Source organism: Poecile atricapillus, chromosome 15, assembly GCF_030490865.1.
Source record: "Poecile atricapillus isolate bPoeAtr1 chromosome 15, bPoeAtr1.hap1, whole genome shotgun sequence".
Classification (NCBI taxonomy): domain Eukaryota; kingdom Metazoa; phylum Chordata; class Aves; order Passeriformes; family Paridae; genus Poecile; species Poecile atricapillus.
The window spans coordinates 7634995-7650729 of NC_081263.1; the positions used below are offsets into that span (position 1 = coordinate 7634995).

At 60.7% G+C, this 15735-nt stretch overlaps 2 protein-coding genes across 2 annotated transcripts; one reads left to right on the forward strand and one right to left on the reverse strand.

Annotated features, from left to right (window-relative positions):
* Nucleotides 1-935: 935 nt before the first annotated feature.
* On the reverse strand, nt 936-2638 carry PDRG1 (p53 and DNA damage regulated 1). Its single transcript, XM_058850439.1, has 5 exons — nt 2445-2638; nt 2272-2347; nt 2007-2081; nt 1627-1707; nt 936-1301 (listed from the first exon to the last, which is right to left on the reverse strand). Exons 1-5 carry the CDS (start codon nt 2526-2528, stop codon nt 1219-1221), a joined length of 399 nt encoding a protein of 132 aa, XP_058706422.1. The 5' UTR covers nt 2529-2638; the 3' UTR covers nt 936-1218.
* A 4366-nt stretch (nt 2639-7004) lies between these two features.
* Nucleotides 7005-13917, forward strand: XKR7 (XK related 7). Its single transcript, XM_058850691.1, has 3 exons — nt 7005-7429; nt 12683-12882; nt 12965-13917. The coding sequence occupies exons 1-3, from the start codon at nt 7005-7007 to the stop codon at nt 13915-13917; spliced, it is 1578 nt and encodes a 525-aa protein (XP_058706674.1).
* Nucleotides 13918-15735: the final 1818 nt, after the last annotated feature.

Below are 15735 nucleotides of genomic sequence, written 5' to 3' on the forward strand. Positions count from 1 at the left end.
GGTTTAAAGAAATCACACCTTGGTTTTAAGGGGTCAGATACAGGGTATTTTTTGGAACTCTGTGTAATTTGAAGCATGCTTAGAACTGGCCAGGGCAGGAGAAGGCCTTGCTAAGTTGCAAGGTGGACAGGGAGCCAGGGAAATGGTGGTGCTGTGTTTAACATTGTCATGGCTGGGAAAAAGGAAAGAGAGCAAGGGACCAGGCCCAGCTCTGTTGCTCATGCAAGATTTGGCAGAACAGGTGAGCAACCTCAGGGCTGGAGAAAGGACAACAGCCATGTTTACAGTTCTGAAACTCTATCCAGAAATATCTCCACAGAAGTTCAAAAAAATAAGGGCTTGGCTGGACCCAGACACTTCCCGGTAAGCAGAAAAAAATCAAACTCACTGTAGTCATGTACTAATTATCACTATTTTTTAAAAATTTTATGCTCTTGACCAAGTTAAGCCCTTAGGGGAGCACATTCAGAGGAGGGAGTGCAGAAAACAGCAAATTTTAAAACCTTTGCAGAAACTACTACTGGTAACATCAATTGTTCTTTTTCAAGACAAACTCAGTGACTATTCCTGCTCAGGCCTCCTCAGGCTGCTTTTTAAATATACCAAAGTTTTATCCCTTCATCCAGTCCTGAAAGCCTAATTTCTGCTGTCTTTTGCCTTCCAACAGTGGAACATATTTTCCAAGCAAGACTGAAAGGATGCTGCCTCCTCCTGCTCCTCCCTACACATCCTTAGAGATTCCTGACGTGCCTCAGATGTACAGCTTGGCTTTGTTTGAATGCCATGGGCGTGCACAACTCCTCTTCTGTGCTTCAGGCATGTGGAGGATTCCCAATCCCTCCTACTCCTGTTCCCAACGTGACAAAGGAGCAGCTCTGAAGCCAGAAGCGTTCACGTAAGTCCCCAACAAGGAACATACACATGGAGTCAGGAAATGTCCCACTGCTCTGATTTTAATGATCCCACCTCCACCCCAGCCGTGGGCCTTTGCCCAGTGCTGCATCCAGCACGGCTCTGCCACCTGAGTTCCAGCAAGGAAAAGGGGTTTGTGATCCAAACAAACTGCAGTGTTGTAGCTGAGCAGCCAAATGGTTCCCAGGGCCCTCACTTGGGTGGGCTCTGGACACAGCAGTGTCCTTGCAAATCCCAAGGACTGTGGCTATGGAAACATGAACCCACAGTGACAGCCAAACACGCTGTGACAATGGCATGGCCACCTCAGCCCTCCAGGATGCGGTTGATGAGTTTCATTTCCTCAGCAGACATAGGATTCAGGTTAAACCCCTTCAGCTCAGGTTTGCCTGAGAAAACACAGTGAAAAAATCAGGATTTTATCACAAAAGAAGTGAAGCAGGTCATGGTAAACTCGAGAGGGGCTGTGGGGAGGGCAGGGACAGTCCTGGAAGCTCAAGTGGGGTCACCCTAGCACAGTGTCAGAGGGGGTTTAGGGTGCTGCTGGGTGACAGCTCCACACAGAGACAGACAGTGCTGCTGGGGCACGGAGGGAACTGCAAAACCAGTGGAAAAGAGGCTGCAGGAACACAGGGAACTAAGGAGTTTCTGGACCCTCCTGATACATGAGTCTGCTCCCAGGCACTGAGCAGGTTCCAGAGTGGGAGCGTTTACCTTGAGCTTCATAGAGCTGGTTGACCTTCACCCGGAGCTCTTTCCGGAGGTTGTTTATCTCCTCATCCAGCTCTTCCTGGTCTGGGAAAAGAGGCGGGAGTGAGGAGGACTGCAGTGGGCTCTGGGATGAAGGCTCAGTTTCCCATGGGACACAGCACAGGCACAGGGAGGTCCCACCCCACCTCCACCACCCCCGGGGCTGAGCAGCTTCTGCATGTGCTTCTCAGGGCACAGCACGGGCCAGAATCAGCCTCTCGAGAGGTTCTGGGCACATCAAAGCCCATCCCTGGACAGAACTCTGTTAATTGAGACAACACCTTATTAATGATGGTGCTCATTAAAACGCTTATAGCTACACGGAGCCCTCGGGGTGACCTCACCCTGCCGCAGGATCTCCCGGGTCTTTGCCTTCGGCAGCTCGATGAACATGTTCCCGAAACAAACCATGGCCTTCCCTGCTGGGAAGAAGGGAAGGGAAGGGAAGGGAAGGGAAGGGAAGGGAAGGGAAGGGAAGGGAAGGGAAGGGAAGGGAAGGGAAGGGAAGGGAAGGGAAGGGAAGGGAAGGGAAGGGAAGGGGCTGTCAGCGGAGCCGCTCCCCGACGCGCGGCCACGAGCTCCCGGTGGGCGCAGCCAGCCCGGCCTCACCGTCGGGCTCCGGGTCCTTATGCAGCGCCCGCAGGGCCTCGCGGTTGCGGTTCCGCTTCACGTCAAGGTCCACGATCTACAACGGGAGCGAGAGAGGCAGGAGCGGCCGGGGCTCGGGGCTACCGGCGGCGGGAAGAGCGGGGCGGGGGAGGCCCGGCGGAGCTGGGTCGTACCTGCTGCCGTGCCGCCAGCACGTCCTCAGCCAGCTCCTCCACCTCGGCCAGGTAGCGCAGCACGAAGGCCGGGTCCCGGGCCATGGCGGGGCCGAGCGGGGTCGGGACCGGGGCCTCCACCGGGGCCGCTCCGGGTCCGCCGCCGTTCGGCTCCGGGCTGCAGCCGCAGCCGCGCGGGCGGGTTCCGCGGCGGGAGGGCCCGGGGCCAGCGCGCCCTCTCGCGGCCACCGCCGGGAGCGCTGCCCGGTTTGGGACCGACCGAACGCGCGTGGGTCGCCACAGGGGCCGCGAGTGGCCGTGGGCCGGGAGGGAGGTGCCCGCCGGCCCGGCCCCAGCCAGGGAACTCGTCCGTGGTGTGGACTAGCGGTGCCGGGGTTGGCTCCGGGCTGCCTCTGTGCCCACGGAACTCGCCGCCCGGCAAAAGGATGGAGGGGTCATCGTGGCCATGTGGCGCTGAGCCACAGAGTGCGGGTCCTGGCCCCGCAGCCGGTCCCAAACCCACCCGGAGGGACGGGGGGATGAGAGTCCTGCCTTGCATGTGAATTATTTATAACTTTTCACGGCCCCCTCGCCCCCAGCACCACCGTCTGTCTCCTCTTCCTCGCTGCTTCCCAGCACGGTACCGCTGTTGGCAGCTGGGTCCTTGGAGCATCAGGTGGCCTCTCTGTCATCCCAGAACGCAATAAAGGGCACTCAAATTGGGGGGCGATGAGCTCGGGTTTCCTTTCGTGCAGCTGGTGGCTCATCTGTAGCTCAGCGTCCAGGACCTGCCATCCCCAGGGACTGGAGCCAATTGTGGTCCCGGCATCTTGACTCACCCTCAGGCAGCCCCGGTGCCCCCCAGTCTGTGTCAGGCAGGGGCTGGTCCCGGGAATGCTGTGGCAGGGCACCATGTCCATCTGCTGCCCTGAATGACCCTGCCTTCAAGAAGGGAAATATATTGTCCCTCAAAATGCTTTTTATCCCTTTCTTTCTGCCCCACTCAGTCATGAGCAAGAGGAGCTGGAAAAATGGGGTGTGGGAGATGCAGGGAGACCCAGCACTGATGATGAGGACTGGCAGATCCTCACCGTGTGCACTCTGCAATGGGAAAGGGGCCCCAGGAGCCCACCCAGGACTGGTGGGTAACAGGGGACACGAGTTCTCATGTCCCATGTCCCTACTCTGGACAGAGCCCTGAAACAGCATCTCAAATTTCTGAATGCAGCTCTGTCCCCAGCTGTCCATCTCTGCCACCCTGGCTGTGCTGCTTACATGGTGATGGTGGGGGGAACTCTATCTACTTTAGATCAGGGCTTTGAAGGGAGGGAGCCCAAATAACCTGCCTGAAGCAGGAAACAGGGGCTGGAGAGAAGAGCAGCCCCAGCACTTGGGGGCCCTGGCACATGCACTTCATGAAACTCATTTGACAAAGAGCTCCCCAAAGGTGGTGACCCCAGTGCTGCGGCCCCTCTGGGCTGCCAGAGATGAGGATCACAGGGGCCAGGGATGGAGGGAGCGAGGCAGTGGCTGGCTGGTGGTCACCACACTTCTGTGGGCAAATAATCCCTTAAGAGAGATTACCCAGATCGGAAGATTACTGTCCCTAATCCCATAAGGTCATTTGTTTCAGTTAACTGAGATCTCCCTCTGTGGCAGCATGGAATGAAGTATGCCAGCTTCAGGGGAGCAGTGGGAGTGAGTGCTGGGGCACACACAGGTACTCCAGGCTGGGAATGATCCACACTCAGGTTAGATTCCTTCCTGACATCAATCAGAAAATGTATTGGGATTGAGGCTGGATGACAATGCTGTGAAATGCTCATTTGTCGGTGGGAACAGCTGGCTGGAGATCTGAAAAAGCAGGAAGGAGGGAGGGCTTCCAGAGTCTGGGCAGGAGGGATGGGGATGGGGATGGGGATGGGGATGGGGATGGGGATGGGGATGGGAATGGGGATGGGGATGGGGATGGGGATGGGGATGGGATGAGATGCGGCATGGGAACAGGGATGGGAGCAGGCTGACTGTGTCCTGGCAGCAGTGGAAGGAAGCAGTGACTCTGGGGTTACCAATGACAGTGCAATGAAGGCAGGATTTTGCCAGGAATGTTGGGCTGCATGGAAGGGTGGGGGCTGCTCCCCCTGGGAGGGTGGGGCCCATATCAGCACAGGCGTGGGGGAAGCTGCAGCTGAGGGGTCACAAAGCCATGGGCATCTGGAAAACATTCTCAGGGCAGTGAGAAGTGGCTGGTGCTGCACTCTGTGGCCTCTCCCCAGCCAAGCTCTGAGCCAGCCACAAATCATCATGGATTTCTCCTCCTGGAGCCAGTGCCAGAGGCAGACATTCTGCTTGGAAGCTGGACTCAGACTGGAACCAGAGGTCCATTTGGACCAGCTCCCTTGGGAACTGAGCAGTCAGAGGGAGCGGCCATCCGCCCGCTGCCGGGAGCTGCTTTGCTTTGCTGTGTGTTTTGTGGAAAGAGCAGGTTTGGTTTCATCATGTTCCTTTTTCTTCCTTGCAGCCCTTTTCTGTATGCAGCCAGAAACCCTCCCTGCCTGCTGGCAGCTGCACAGGAAGCTTCGGGGATGTTTATAAGGTTTTTTTCTCTCTTCTCCTTTCATGTGGCTGCTGGGGCCTGTTGTTAAGATAAATCAGACTTCAAACCACGGTCTCCATGTTCCCAGGCTGTGGATCTTTAACTGCTGTTTCAGAGGGGGTGTTTCAGGGTCAGGGGAGAAAGGTGAATCTGTCTCTCCTGGATTTCCCAGTCCCCTCTCCCTGGCACTGTGCCCACCGTCATGGCAACGTAGTCCCTGCTCCATCACCCAACCAAGACAGAGTCCCCAGGGACCAAGCCCAAAGAGGTCTGGAGTGGCCAGGTGTTGACAGGGGCTCTGCCCAGTGGACTCCATCCTTGGAAGGGGCCCTGCCCTGCCTGGCTGTTGATGAAAGGCTGCTTTCTTCAGGCTTTGGGCTGCTGGGAGCATCCCCTCCCCCAGGCAGGCATTTGTGGGGGGATCTGTCAGGAGCATCTCAAGGTGAGGTGTTTCATTATCGATGCTAATAGATGCAGCACGGGGAGAGCCTCGCCGAGGGCCTGGCCACTCCCTTGTGCTGAGTAACCTCTGCATCCCCTGAATTGCGTCCCAGGAATCCAGGCTTACCCCACCCCGGTTTGTGCTGATTCCTCTGGCTACTCTGCAAGGCAGAATTTGGAAGTTAGCTGTGTTTCCCGGGATCAAACACGCTCCCCCCTCTGTGTGCCAGAGTGTGCTGACCATGGGCCAGGCTCCAGCAGGCTGAGCTCTGCACGCAGATGCACCAGGCTGAGCCTCGGGGGCTGAGCCGCAGAGCCAGAGCCAGAGCCCGGCCCCGTGGGCTGGGGGCTGGGGCTGCCTCCAGGAGACAGCTGCCTGTATGCAGTCACCCTCCCTGGAGACCCGCCACAAAGGAGAGAAAGCCCTTTCCTCGCAGCCCTATCCCTCCCAGCAGTGCCGGGGATGCCGGCACAGTGCTGCTCCTCGTGTGAGCACACCCCGGGGGTACAGCCCCTCGCTCTGCCAGACGCGTCGTGCCCAAACACTCACGGCAGCAAGCGGAGGAGAGGTGGTGGGGCAGAGCCGAGGAGCAGGGCAGCTCCTGTGCACCCAGACTCCAGCGGCCTTGGCACTTCACTTTCAGGGACATTCCCGAGGCTGGGGAGTAACGTATGTAACTCTTGCACGAGTTTCATCTCAGGAGTAACAAAAGCCTGCTACCGAACCCCATCTTTTTGGTCTTTTCAAAGAGAATACACCTTCTTTGAACAGATGTCCCTGCCCGTGGCAAGGGGTTGGCACAAATTGATCTTTGAGGTCCCTCCTGACCCAAGCCATTCTATGATGATTCTATGACTCCCTCCAAAGGAGGGCTGGTCCAACCCAGCCAGTCCCTGCTGGGACCCTCTCTGGCTGCGTCAGGCAGGATTTTGGTGGTCTGTGGTCCTGTCTCAGCCCAAGGGGAGAAGAGGCACCCACATCTCCACGCACCCGGACCTGGGCCCAAGCCTGGACCCACGGGCAGGGTCTTGCCTGGGCTGACCCTCGGGGCTGGGGCGCCGCGGGGCTACCCAGGAGCTTCCCGGGAAGGTCCAGTACTCGGTGGGCTGGGAAGGAGCGGTCGGACAGCGCGGACAAGGCGGTTCCGCCGGGACGGGGCGGGGTGCACGGTGCACGGTGCACGGTGCACGGTGCACGGTGAACGGTGCACGGCGCGGTGCTCGGCGGCTCCGGGCGGTCCCCGCCGGCGGGGACCCGGGGGGTGGGGGCCGGCCGGGGGAGGGGCCGGTTGCCCTTCCCAGAGCGGGGCGGTGCCCAGCGGCACCGAGCGCTCCTCCGGGACCCCGCGGCGCCGGCGGGGGGGCGGCTGCCCCTTCGGGCGGGGGAGCGGCGGGACCCGCCGGGGGCTCCCGGCGCCGGGCGCGGCGGAGCCGGTGTCGGCGGGCGCGGGGCGAGGCCGGCGGGGGCGGGCGCTGCCGGGGCGGGCTCCATCCCTCCGGAAGTCTCTCCCGCTCCCTCCTTTCTCCTCCTTTCCCCCGACAACATGGCCGCGAAGTCGGACGGCGGCGGCGGCGGCCCGGCCGTGCTGCTGGAGAGCCCCGAGGGCGGCGGCGGGCGGCGGGAGGCGGGCGCGGAGCCCCCGGCGCGGCGGTACCGGCTGCGGGACGGCTGCTGGGTGTTCTGCGCGCTCCTCGTCTGCTTCGCGGACGGTGCCTCGGACCTGTGGCTGGCGGCCCATTACTACGTGCGGGGGCAGCGGTGGTGGTTCGGGCTGACGCTGCTGTTCGTGCTGCTGCCCTCGCTCGTGGTGCAGATGCTCAGCCTCAGGTGGTTCGTCTACGACTTCGCCGCCAGCACCAAGGACAGCGGCGGCGGCACCAAGGACAGCGGCCCCCGCGGCTGCTGCCGCCTCTGCGTCTGGCTGCTGCAGGGCCTGATCCACCTGCTGCAGCTGGGGCAGGTCTGGAGGTACGGGGGTACCTGGGGCGTGGGGGTGCCTTTGGGGTGCGGGTACAGCGGGGAGGGGGCGGCTGCAGGGCCTGATTCACCTGCTGCAGCTGGGGCAGGTCTGGCTGTATGGGAAGGTCTGGGAGTACAGGGGCATGGGGGTATCGGGGTGATAGGGGTGCTGGGGGGATGGGGATGCTTCTGGGCTTGACACACCTGCTGCAGCTGGGACAGGTCTGGAGGTACGAGGGTACCTGGGGGTGAGGGTACAGGGGGCTGCGATGGGGCTGCTGCAGGGCCTGATCCACCTGCTGCAGCTCAGGCAGGTCTGGGGGTGCGGGGGGAGCGGGGGACATGGGGGTCATGGAGCCAGGCGGGGCCTGGAGGGAGCGGCACAGTGCAGCAGGGACATGGGTGGGGATAACGGCATGGAGACTTCAGGAGGGATTGGCAGGGCATGGGGAAAGTGGGTGGGGATGGAGAGGTGAAGCTGGGGCCCAGGCAGCTGGGGGAGGCACAAGTCTCAATCTCTCTGCAGCCCCAGAAAGATGGGTGGTGAGAGGAGGCCCCAGCCGTGGGTACTGGGGGGTGCGGGTAGGAGCTGTGGGTGCAGGTAGGAGCTGTGGGTGTGGGTGTGGGTGTGGGTGTGGGTGAGGAGCCACAGCCCAGCTCGGTGCCACAGCCCTACCATCCCTGCTGCCAGGTGGTGCTGGGCCTGTTTGGAACCTGTCTGGCCATGGCAGTGTAGTCCTGGGGGTGTGAAGTGATTATGCTGGGCCCTGAACACCTCGAGGCTCCTATCCTGATCTCGCTGTATTTGTGGGGCGGTGGGCAAGGAGGTGCTGGTTGTTCCCAGCCTGTCCAGGCTCTGCTGCTGCCCCCTCCCAGTCCTGGGGACAGGCTGGTGGTGTGGGCTGGGCAAGCAGCAGACAGACAGGCTGGGGCTGCTCAAGGCCCTTCATCCGCCTCTCTGTAGACCCCCCAGATGCACAAGGTGATGTTTCCTTGGCACCTTCCTCTGCTGTGCCGCGGACCCAGCCCCGCACCCTCCCAGCTCCAACCCCACGTGCTGGGAAAGAGCCGGGCGCTGGCACCGAGCGGCTCTCCAGGAGCTGGTGCCGGGAGGGCAGACAAAGGCAAATTCCCGGAACAATGTGTGGAGCCGGCAGCACTCCCGGCTCGGGTTTCCATCCTGTTTCCCCTCCTGAGTGCTGTAGTAGAGGCTCTTTGCTCATTCCCTGTTGGTGTCTGCATGTTCATTCCTCTGCTGCTCCTTCTGGGATGCTCTGGGGTGTTTAACTTTGTTTGACAGTGCAGTGTGTGCCGTGCTCAGCACACCTGCCAGCACACCTGCCCTCCCCAATCTCCCTGACAACAGGACCACTCTCAGGGTACTCTGGCTGCAGGATGGGTGCAAAACCTGCTTCGGTGTGCGAGGGGAGCTGGTGGGGGAGAGGACTGGAGCTCTCTGGCTCTGCCTGCAGCTGGCGTGAGCCCGACACACCTGATCCCGACCCAAGCTGGAGCTGAGCCGCAGCCGGGGGCTTTGCTCTTGGCGTGTCAGTCCTGCTCTTGGATCGGCTGTGCCATGGAGACTCCTAAGCCAATTAAAGCAGTAACTCTCAGCACTCATCCTCCAGGACATGTTGGTCTCAAGCAGCAGCTGAGGCTCTTTCTAATCTCTGGATTTGGGATTAGTTCGGGTGACCAGTTAAATGCAGTTTGTTAAACCCATTAGTGGGGTTGGATCCGGTGCAGGAGGATGTGGCAGTTAGAGAAATGTTGGATAAAAGCTGCAGGTGAAAGAAAGGATTTTCCCTGGTCAGAGCACTGTGTCCCTTGCCAAACATCTCTCCCTTCCTAATTTACCTGCCTCCTCCCTCACCTCACCTCTACCAACCTCACTGCACAGCCCTGAGCCCCACCTGGGATAATGACCCCCAATCCCAAAAATGAAAACTGATTCCTACCTGCAAAAGCAGCTCTGAGCACTAGCTCTGTGGTTACCCCTAATTAAAGCTGTTAAAGTTAGTTGTTGTGGGTATGTTCATGGTGCACACGCACAGACTCCATCACAGATGGTCTCTGGAGATGCTGCCAGTGCCGTGACCATGTGCCCATGTAAGCAGCAGCAGCATGGGCCTGTCCCCAGCTGGTCCCACACCACCACTTGTGGTGTGCTTGTGGGCCGTGCTTGGATAGTTTTGCACCTCAGGATTGGTTATCCACTCACAAAGTCCCCAACTTTTTCACCAAAGCAGCTCTGCAGGGCAGGGGTGCTGCTCATGGCAGTGTGCCTCCTGCCCAGAAGTGTGTCAGTGTCCCCTGCCACCTCCATGGGCTGGCAGCTGGCCAGGGTGTGCTTCAGGTCCCATTGGGCTGGGGACAGCCCTATCTGTGCCTGTGTCTGTGTTAGACCAGGGTCACACATGGTTTGGCTGCCTGGTCCCTCTTTTGCTGAAAGCCCCCATCAGCCTGTAAACCCCCATCCTCTGCTGACCTGGGGAGCCAGTGCCACCCCTCAGTCCAGGTGCCAGTCTGGTAGCAATCCAGGAGGGCAAGGACATCTGGGTGGGTTCATGAGGTGTGGCAGAGCTGGGACCTCTGCTCCCTAGAGCTTTGCTCTGTCTGTGTGGGAGCAGGAGCCCTCCCAGCCCTGGGAGCACCCAGCTTTGGGGTATCAGCTTGTCCTGCTGCAGGACCCAGTGCTGGCATTCCCCACCTGGCCCTGGTGCAAAGGACAAGGGGTTTTTAGGGCCAGACAAAGCCTTTCCCTGAGCACAGGTGCCCTCAGGTACTCCCATCTGCCCCAAATAGCCAGGGCATCTTGTGGTGTGGGGCTGGTGGTACACAGTGAGTGCAGTGACATGGGCACATGTGCAGCTCTCCCTGATGACCTGGCTTGGTAGGATGTGTAAGAGATTAAAACGGCTGTAACAGAGAAGCAATTTTCTCCTTGTTTAAATACAGGATTAAGGGATGAGATCCCAAATTATCTTCTAGGAAAATCACACTTTCTACTGCTCACTCTGGGATCAAAGGGTCTCTCATCCTTTTCCATCTAAGGATGATGATTAGCAGATTTGTATGTAACCAGTGTTGGGCTTTTCTCCTTGTTCATTTTTTCCAGCACCTGAAAACTGGACTCAGTAGTTGAGAGCTGGGGGAAAGCAGTGACACTGGTGACAAATCCAGCTGTAGTGGGGCTCTGACAAAACCAGTGCCCACCCAAGCCACCACCTTCCTACTGCAGGGTTTTTGTTGGATCACTCTTTGCAATACAAAGGAGGGAGCAATTAGCCCTGAGAGCTCTCACTGTCGGTTTCTGCCTCATCATCAGTTTTTTTGAAAATTAAATGATTTTTTTTCAAGTGATTGATTCTGTGTTTCCCGTGCAGCTGCCGCGGCGCAGGGCTGGGGAGCGCCCGCCGTGCTGGCAGTGCTGGGATCGCTCACTGGGCTGAAACACCACGGGATGATCAAATGCAGAACAAATAAGAATCAACATTTCATTCGGGAGAGTTGATGGGAGATGAATTCTCGTTTTAATGAGACCTATGGAGATGGCGGACAGAGGGATAATTGTGCCCTTGCTGAAAGCTGGGGAAGCCACGGGTCACTTGTTGAGCAGTGCAGGACCCAGGGCTCTGTAGTGAGTGTGCAGCGGCTGCTCTGTGCCACGGACAATGGGATCGCTGATGAGCCCAATTATCAAGACTAATTACAGGGACAGGATGAGGTCACCAGCTCCCAAGTCTGGTTCATGCATGGGCACCCTGGGGCAGCAGTGACACCCTACAGCAGCCAGGGCTCTACATTGTTTCCCTTGTTGTTTCCCCCTATGCTGTGCCTTCCAGCCCTGGGCTGCCCACTGGTTTGTTCCCCACCAGAGAGGAGGGTCCTTCACTGGATCCTTCTGAGGGGCAGTGGCTGTGGTGGTGCCACAATGGCAGCACTGGCCTGGCTGCTGTGAGCAGGTGGCACTGGGATGCAGATCTGCGCCAGGAGCCAGGAGCCAGGTGGCCACAGCCTCTCCCCACCCCAAGCAGTGAGGCACAGGCTGCAGAAAAGGCTAAAATTAGGTGCTGCCCCGGAGGTGGAGGTTAAAACGTCACTTTGACACCAGCACAGAGAAGCCGGTGAGGCTGGGAGTGGGGCTGGCAGGGCAGAGCAGATGGCAGCAGGGTGTCCTGAGGGCTCGGTGGCCCCAGCTGATGGCCCGCACTTTGCTTTCCAGGCTGTGCAGCCCCGGGGGTGGGAGCACTCTGCTGTCCCTGCAGCGGGAGAAGGGCTGGCTCCTGCCTCCTCCTGCTGACGGATGAGCTGAAAGTGCTGTGATCAGGCTTTCTCCCATGCTCTGGGCTGATGGAGTTGTCTGGCAGCACATTCTGGAGCTGATGGAGAAGCCGTTGCTCTGCCAGAGGATTTTATTCACTGGGAGGAATCTGTGGCCTGACGTCCTCCTGCTGCACCTGTTTTCCTCCTCATCCGGCTCCCTTCTCCTCCTCGCCAGCAGAGCCCTGGCCGTGGTGCAGGCAGGGCTGCCCGGGGAAGCCCTGCCTGGCCAGCCCTGTGTCCCCTCCTGTGGTGCCAGATCTGGCCCGCTGCCGTGGGGAGGGTCCCTGGTGGCGGTGACTCAGCCAGGCGTGCGTCGGTGCCACGCACACCTCCACTGACCCCCGGCCGATGACCAGATGGCCGAGGCCAGCGTGTGGCTGCACCCTCAGCCCTGCCAAGAGCCCAGGCAACACCGGCATGAGCGCCGGGAGCTTCCTGCGGGCAGCACGGCACAACCAGCTGGTTCCTCCGTGCTGGCCGGGGCAGGAGGAAGCAGGTTGGGCTCTGCGCCAGCTGGGACCAAAATATCCCTTTTGAGAAGCAGCCGGATGTGGTGCTGGGTTGGGGCAGCCTGAATCCATGGGTGGCTGGAAAGTGGAGCTGTGGATGGGATCCCCAGCTTGGGGAAGTCAGACCCTGCATGGGTGGTTAAGGATTGGGGTGATGTGATGTATGGCTGGGTGGGCAGCGGGGTGATGGCCTGGGGCTCTGGGGTGCTGAACTGGTTTTGCACAATCCACCCCTTCCCAAATTGCAGCCCTGGCCTGGGACAGGGATGCATTTGTTGCTGCTGCCCTGCAGCTCCTGGCACCCCTGGTCTAGGGGGCTTTCCATGGTCCCAAATCAGCAGGAACAGGTTGGCAGTGGTCACAGGGCATTCCTGGTGTAGGCAGAGTGGGGTGAGCTCACCTGGCACCCTTCCCCTGCCTCTCACAGGTACCTCCGCACGCTGTACCTGGGGCTGCAGAGCCGGTGGCAGGCCGAGCACCGCCGCCGCCACTTCTACTGGCGGATGATGTTCGAGAGCGCGGACATCAGCATGCTGCGGCTGCTGGAGGCCTTCCTCAAGAGCGCGCCACAGCTCGTGCTGCAGCTCAGCATCATGGTGCAACAGAACAGCATCGAGCCATTGCAGGGTAAGGGACAGCGCTTGCAGGGGACAGGGTGGGAGGAGGGAGGTCCCTGGTTTCTGCAGGCTCTCATGGCTGCTCCCCGCAGGACTCTCAGCCTCGGCCTCACTGGTCTCGCTGGCCTGGATGATTGCATCCTACCAGAAGGTGCTGCGGGACTCGCGGGAGGACAAGATGCCCATGTCCTACAAGGGCGCCGTGGTGCAGATCCTCTGGCACCTCTTCACCATCGCTGCTCGTGCCATCGCCTTTGCCCTCTTCGCCTCCGTGTTCCAGCTCTACTTCGGCATCTTCATCGTCACCCACTGGTGCATCATGACCTTCTGGATCATCCAGGGTGAGACAGATTTCTGCATGTCCAAGTGGGAGGAGATCATCTACAACATGGTGGTGGGCATCATCTACATCTTCTGCTGGTTCAACGTCAAGGAGGGACGGAGCCGCTACCGCATGTGCATCTACTACATCATCACGCTGTCAGAGAACGCAGCCCTCACCATCCTCTGGTTCCTGTACTACGACCGCAAGACCACCTCCGACTTCAACGCCTTAATCCTCGTCTGCGTGGTTAGCTCCAGCTTCGCCCTCGGCATCTTCTTCATGTTCATCTACTACTGCCTCTTGCACCCCAACGGCCCCATCTTCAGCCACCGCTCCGTGGGCTGCATCTTCCGGCAGGAGCCACCCCCAGTGCCGGGGTCCCCCGTGGAAGCCGTCACCAGCCCCCCGCGCTCGCTGCCGCGGACTACAGGGGGGGAGCGGGACGGGGCGCCCGGGGAGCGGGACAGCTGCGTGCCCGTCTTCCAGGTGAGACCCTGTGCCCCGCCGGCGCCGGCCGCCCGCGCCCCGCGGACAGAGGGGCCCGTCATCCGCATTGACCTGCCCAGGAAGAAGTACCCGGCCTGGGATGCCCACTTCATCGACCGGCGCCTGCGGAAGACCATCCTGGCGCTGGAGTACGCGTCGCCCACCACCCCCCGTCTGCAGTACCGCACCCCCGGCGCCCCGCAGGAGGTGCTGGAATACGAGACCACCGTGTAGGTTGCGGGGCGTGAGGCTGCGGCGGGAGCCCCGGTGCCACCCAGGCCACCCTGAGTCTCCGCAGCTGTTTGCCTTCCTTTGGGTTTGCCGGCGCTGCCGTGTCGCCATGCCAAGCATCCCGTGGGCGGTGGCCGGGGAGGTCTCTTGGTGCTATCCCCTCCCCGCGCTGCATTCCCGCAGCCCAGACCCGTCTCACCCGACGGTGGCCGCCCCCACGCCCTCCAGGGCTCGTCCTTGCCAAAATACCTCACCGGTGCCTGAGCCCAGGCGGTGGGTGCTGTGGCCCATATCAGTGGTGCAGGATGGGGACCGGGGACGCCCTGGGATGGGGGTTGGCAGCTGCCAGGGGCACGGTGGGGCACGCTGGGGCACAGTGGGCAGCACACGGGAACACAGGTGCCTGTGCCACGGCAGAGCCGTGGGGATGGAACACGGCTGCACTGGGGTGTGCAAGGGGCTTGTGACCCCCAGGGAGCTGGGGCAGGGACAGCCGGGGTCCATCCAGTCCCCCCCTTATGTCTCCCATTTTCCCCACCCTCTGCCACACCAACCCTAAGTGAGCCCCTTCATATCCATCCTCAGCCCCCCCTGCCTCAGGGTTGAGCCATGTCCCCAACCCCATGGGGTCTCCAATATCCTGTGGGGTGCAGACCCTGGCCTGGGGGGGCCCCTCGTGGGTGGGCACGAACCTTGCACCCCTGGTTCTGGGCTGGGTCCCCAGCAGCGGCCAGGAGGGCTGCACCCCATCCTCCCCCCCATCCCCACAGGAACTGCTTCATCTCATTGGGTTTGTTTTCACCTGAATGGTGACATTTTGTGTGACATTTTCTACCTCCGCTGGGGCTGGGGGTGGCAGGGCCTGGCTGGCACCACTGAGGGGTGTGTGCGGGGCCGCCGGCGTTCCCCGGATTCCCCTAAGTGGGATTCACCCCCAGCCATTCTCCTCTCCTGGGCTGGCATCCCTTCCCACCCGGGAGCATTTCCATTCACTCCTTCATCAGCATCACCCTCCTCCAGCTCCCCAGTATAAACCTGAGCTGGGACCCTGCCTCCCCTGACCTCACCCTGTGTTCCTCCTCCCCTCCCCTGCCTGCCCCCAGTCCCTGCCCCTGTCTGCTCCTGCCTCCCCAGGGGAGTGGGGCTGCCTGGGCTCTGGGTTTGAATGTGTCCCTGGTCCTGCCCAGACTCAGCCCCCACCGAGGGGCTGTGCTGAATGTACCCTGTGCCCCCCAGGCCGGGACTGTTCTGGGGGGGTTGTGTGCATGTTTGTGTGTGTGTGTGTGTGTGTGTGAGTGTGAGTGTGCAGGGGCTGGCAGGGGTTTGCAGGGCAGGGGAGCTGCTGGACCCCCCCAGCCTTGTGCTGCCCCAGCCCCTTGCACCCCACACCCACGGCCCCTGTGCCTTCCCTGCATCCCCTGTGCCCTCGCCATGGCTCCACCGGGTTCCGGCCTCTGGCTGCCCCGAGCCACAGTGCCAATCCCTGTCCGGGCAGCACTGAGAGCCCCTCTGTGCCATGGGGTGCCCTGTGAGGCTCTAGAGGATGGGAGGAGTGGGATGGGAAAGCTGCACCTGGGAACGATTGGATGTGGGGTCCCTGCGTGTGCGTGCCCGGCCCTGTGACACGGCCGGGGTGGGTGGGTGTGCGGTGGCATCACGTTGCTTTTGTTTCCCATTTCTCGGTAGCTGGGGTGACAGCAGGCTGGGCTGGCCATCGCTGGGTTCACTGGTGCTAACTGGTGCTAACTGGAAGCCTCGGAAACCCTTTAGGAGGAGGGTGCAGAGCATGGCTGGGGCTGGGCAGTGGGCTGGGCCCCTGCC

Excerpts from the sequence above, each read along its gene's own strand:
- PDRG1 (XM_058850439.1), bottom strand. The coding sequence starts at position 2,528 with ATGGCCCGGGACCCGGCCTTCGTGCTGCGCTACCTGGCCGAGGTGGAG. Across the intron at positions 2,348-2,444 it reads TGCTGGCGGCACGGCAGCAG|ATCGTGGACCTTGACGTGAA; the intron begins GTACGACCCAGC and ends CTCCCGTTGTAG. Across the intron at positions 1,302-1,626 it reads CCAGCTCTATGAAGCTCAAG|GCAAACCTGAGCTGAAGGGG; the intron begins GTAAACGCTCCC and ends GTGTTTTCTCAG.
- XKR7 (XM_058850691.1), top strand. The coding sequence starts at position 7,005 with ATGGCCGCGAAGTCGGACGGCGGCGGCGGCGGCCCGGCCGTGCTGCTG. Across the intron at positions 7,430-12,682 it reads CAGCTGGGGCAGGTCTGGAG|GTACCTCCGCACGCTGTACC; the intron begins GTACGGGGGTAC and ends TGCCTCTCACAG. Across the intron at positions 12,883-12,964 it reads CAGCATCGAGCCATTGCAGG|GACTCTCAGCCTCGGCCTCA; the intron begins GTAAGGGACAGC and ends TGCTCCCCGCAG.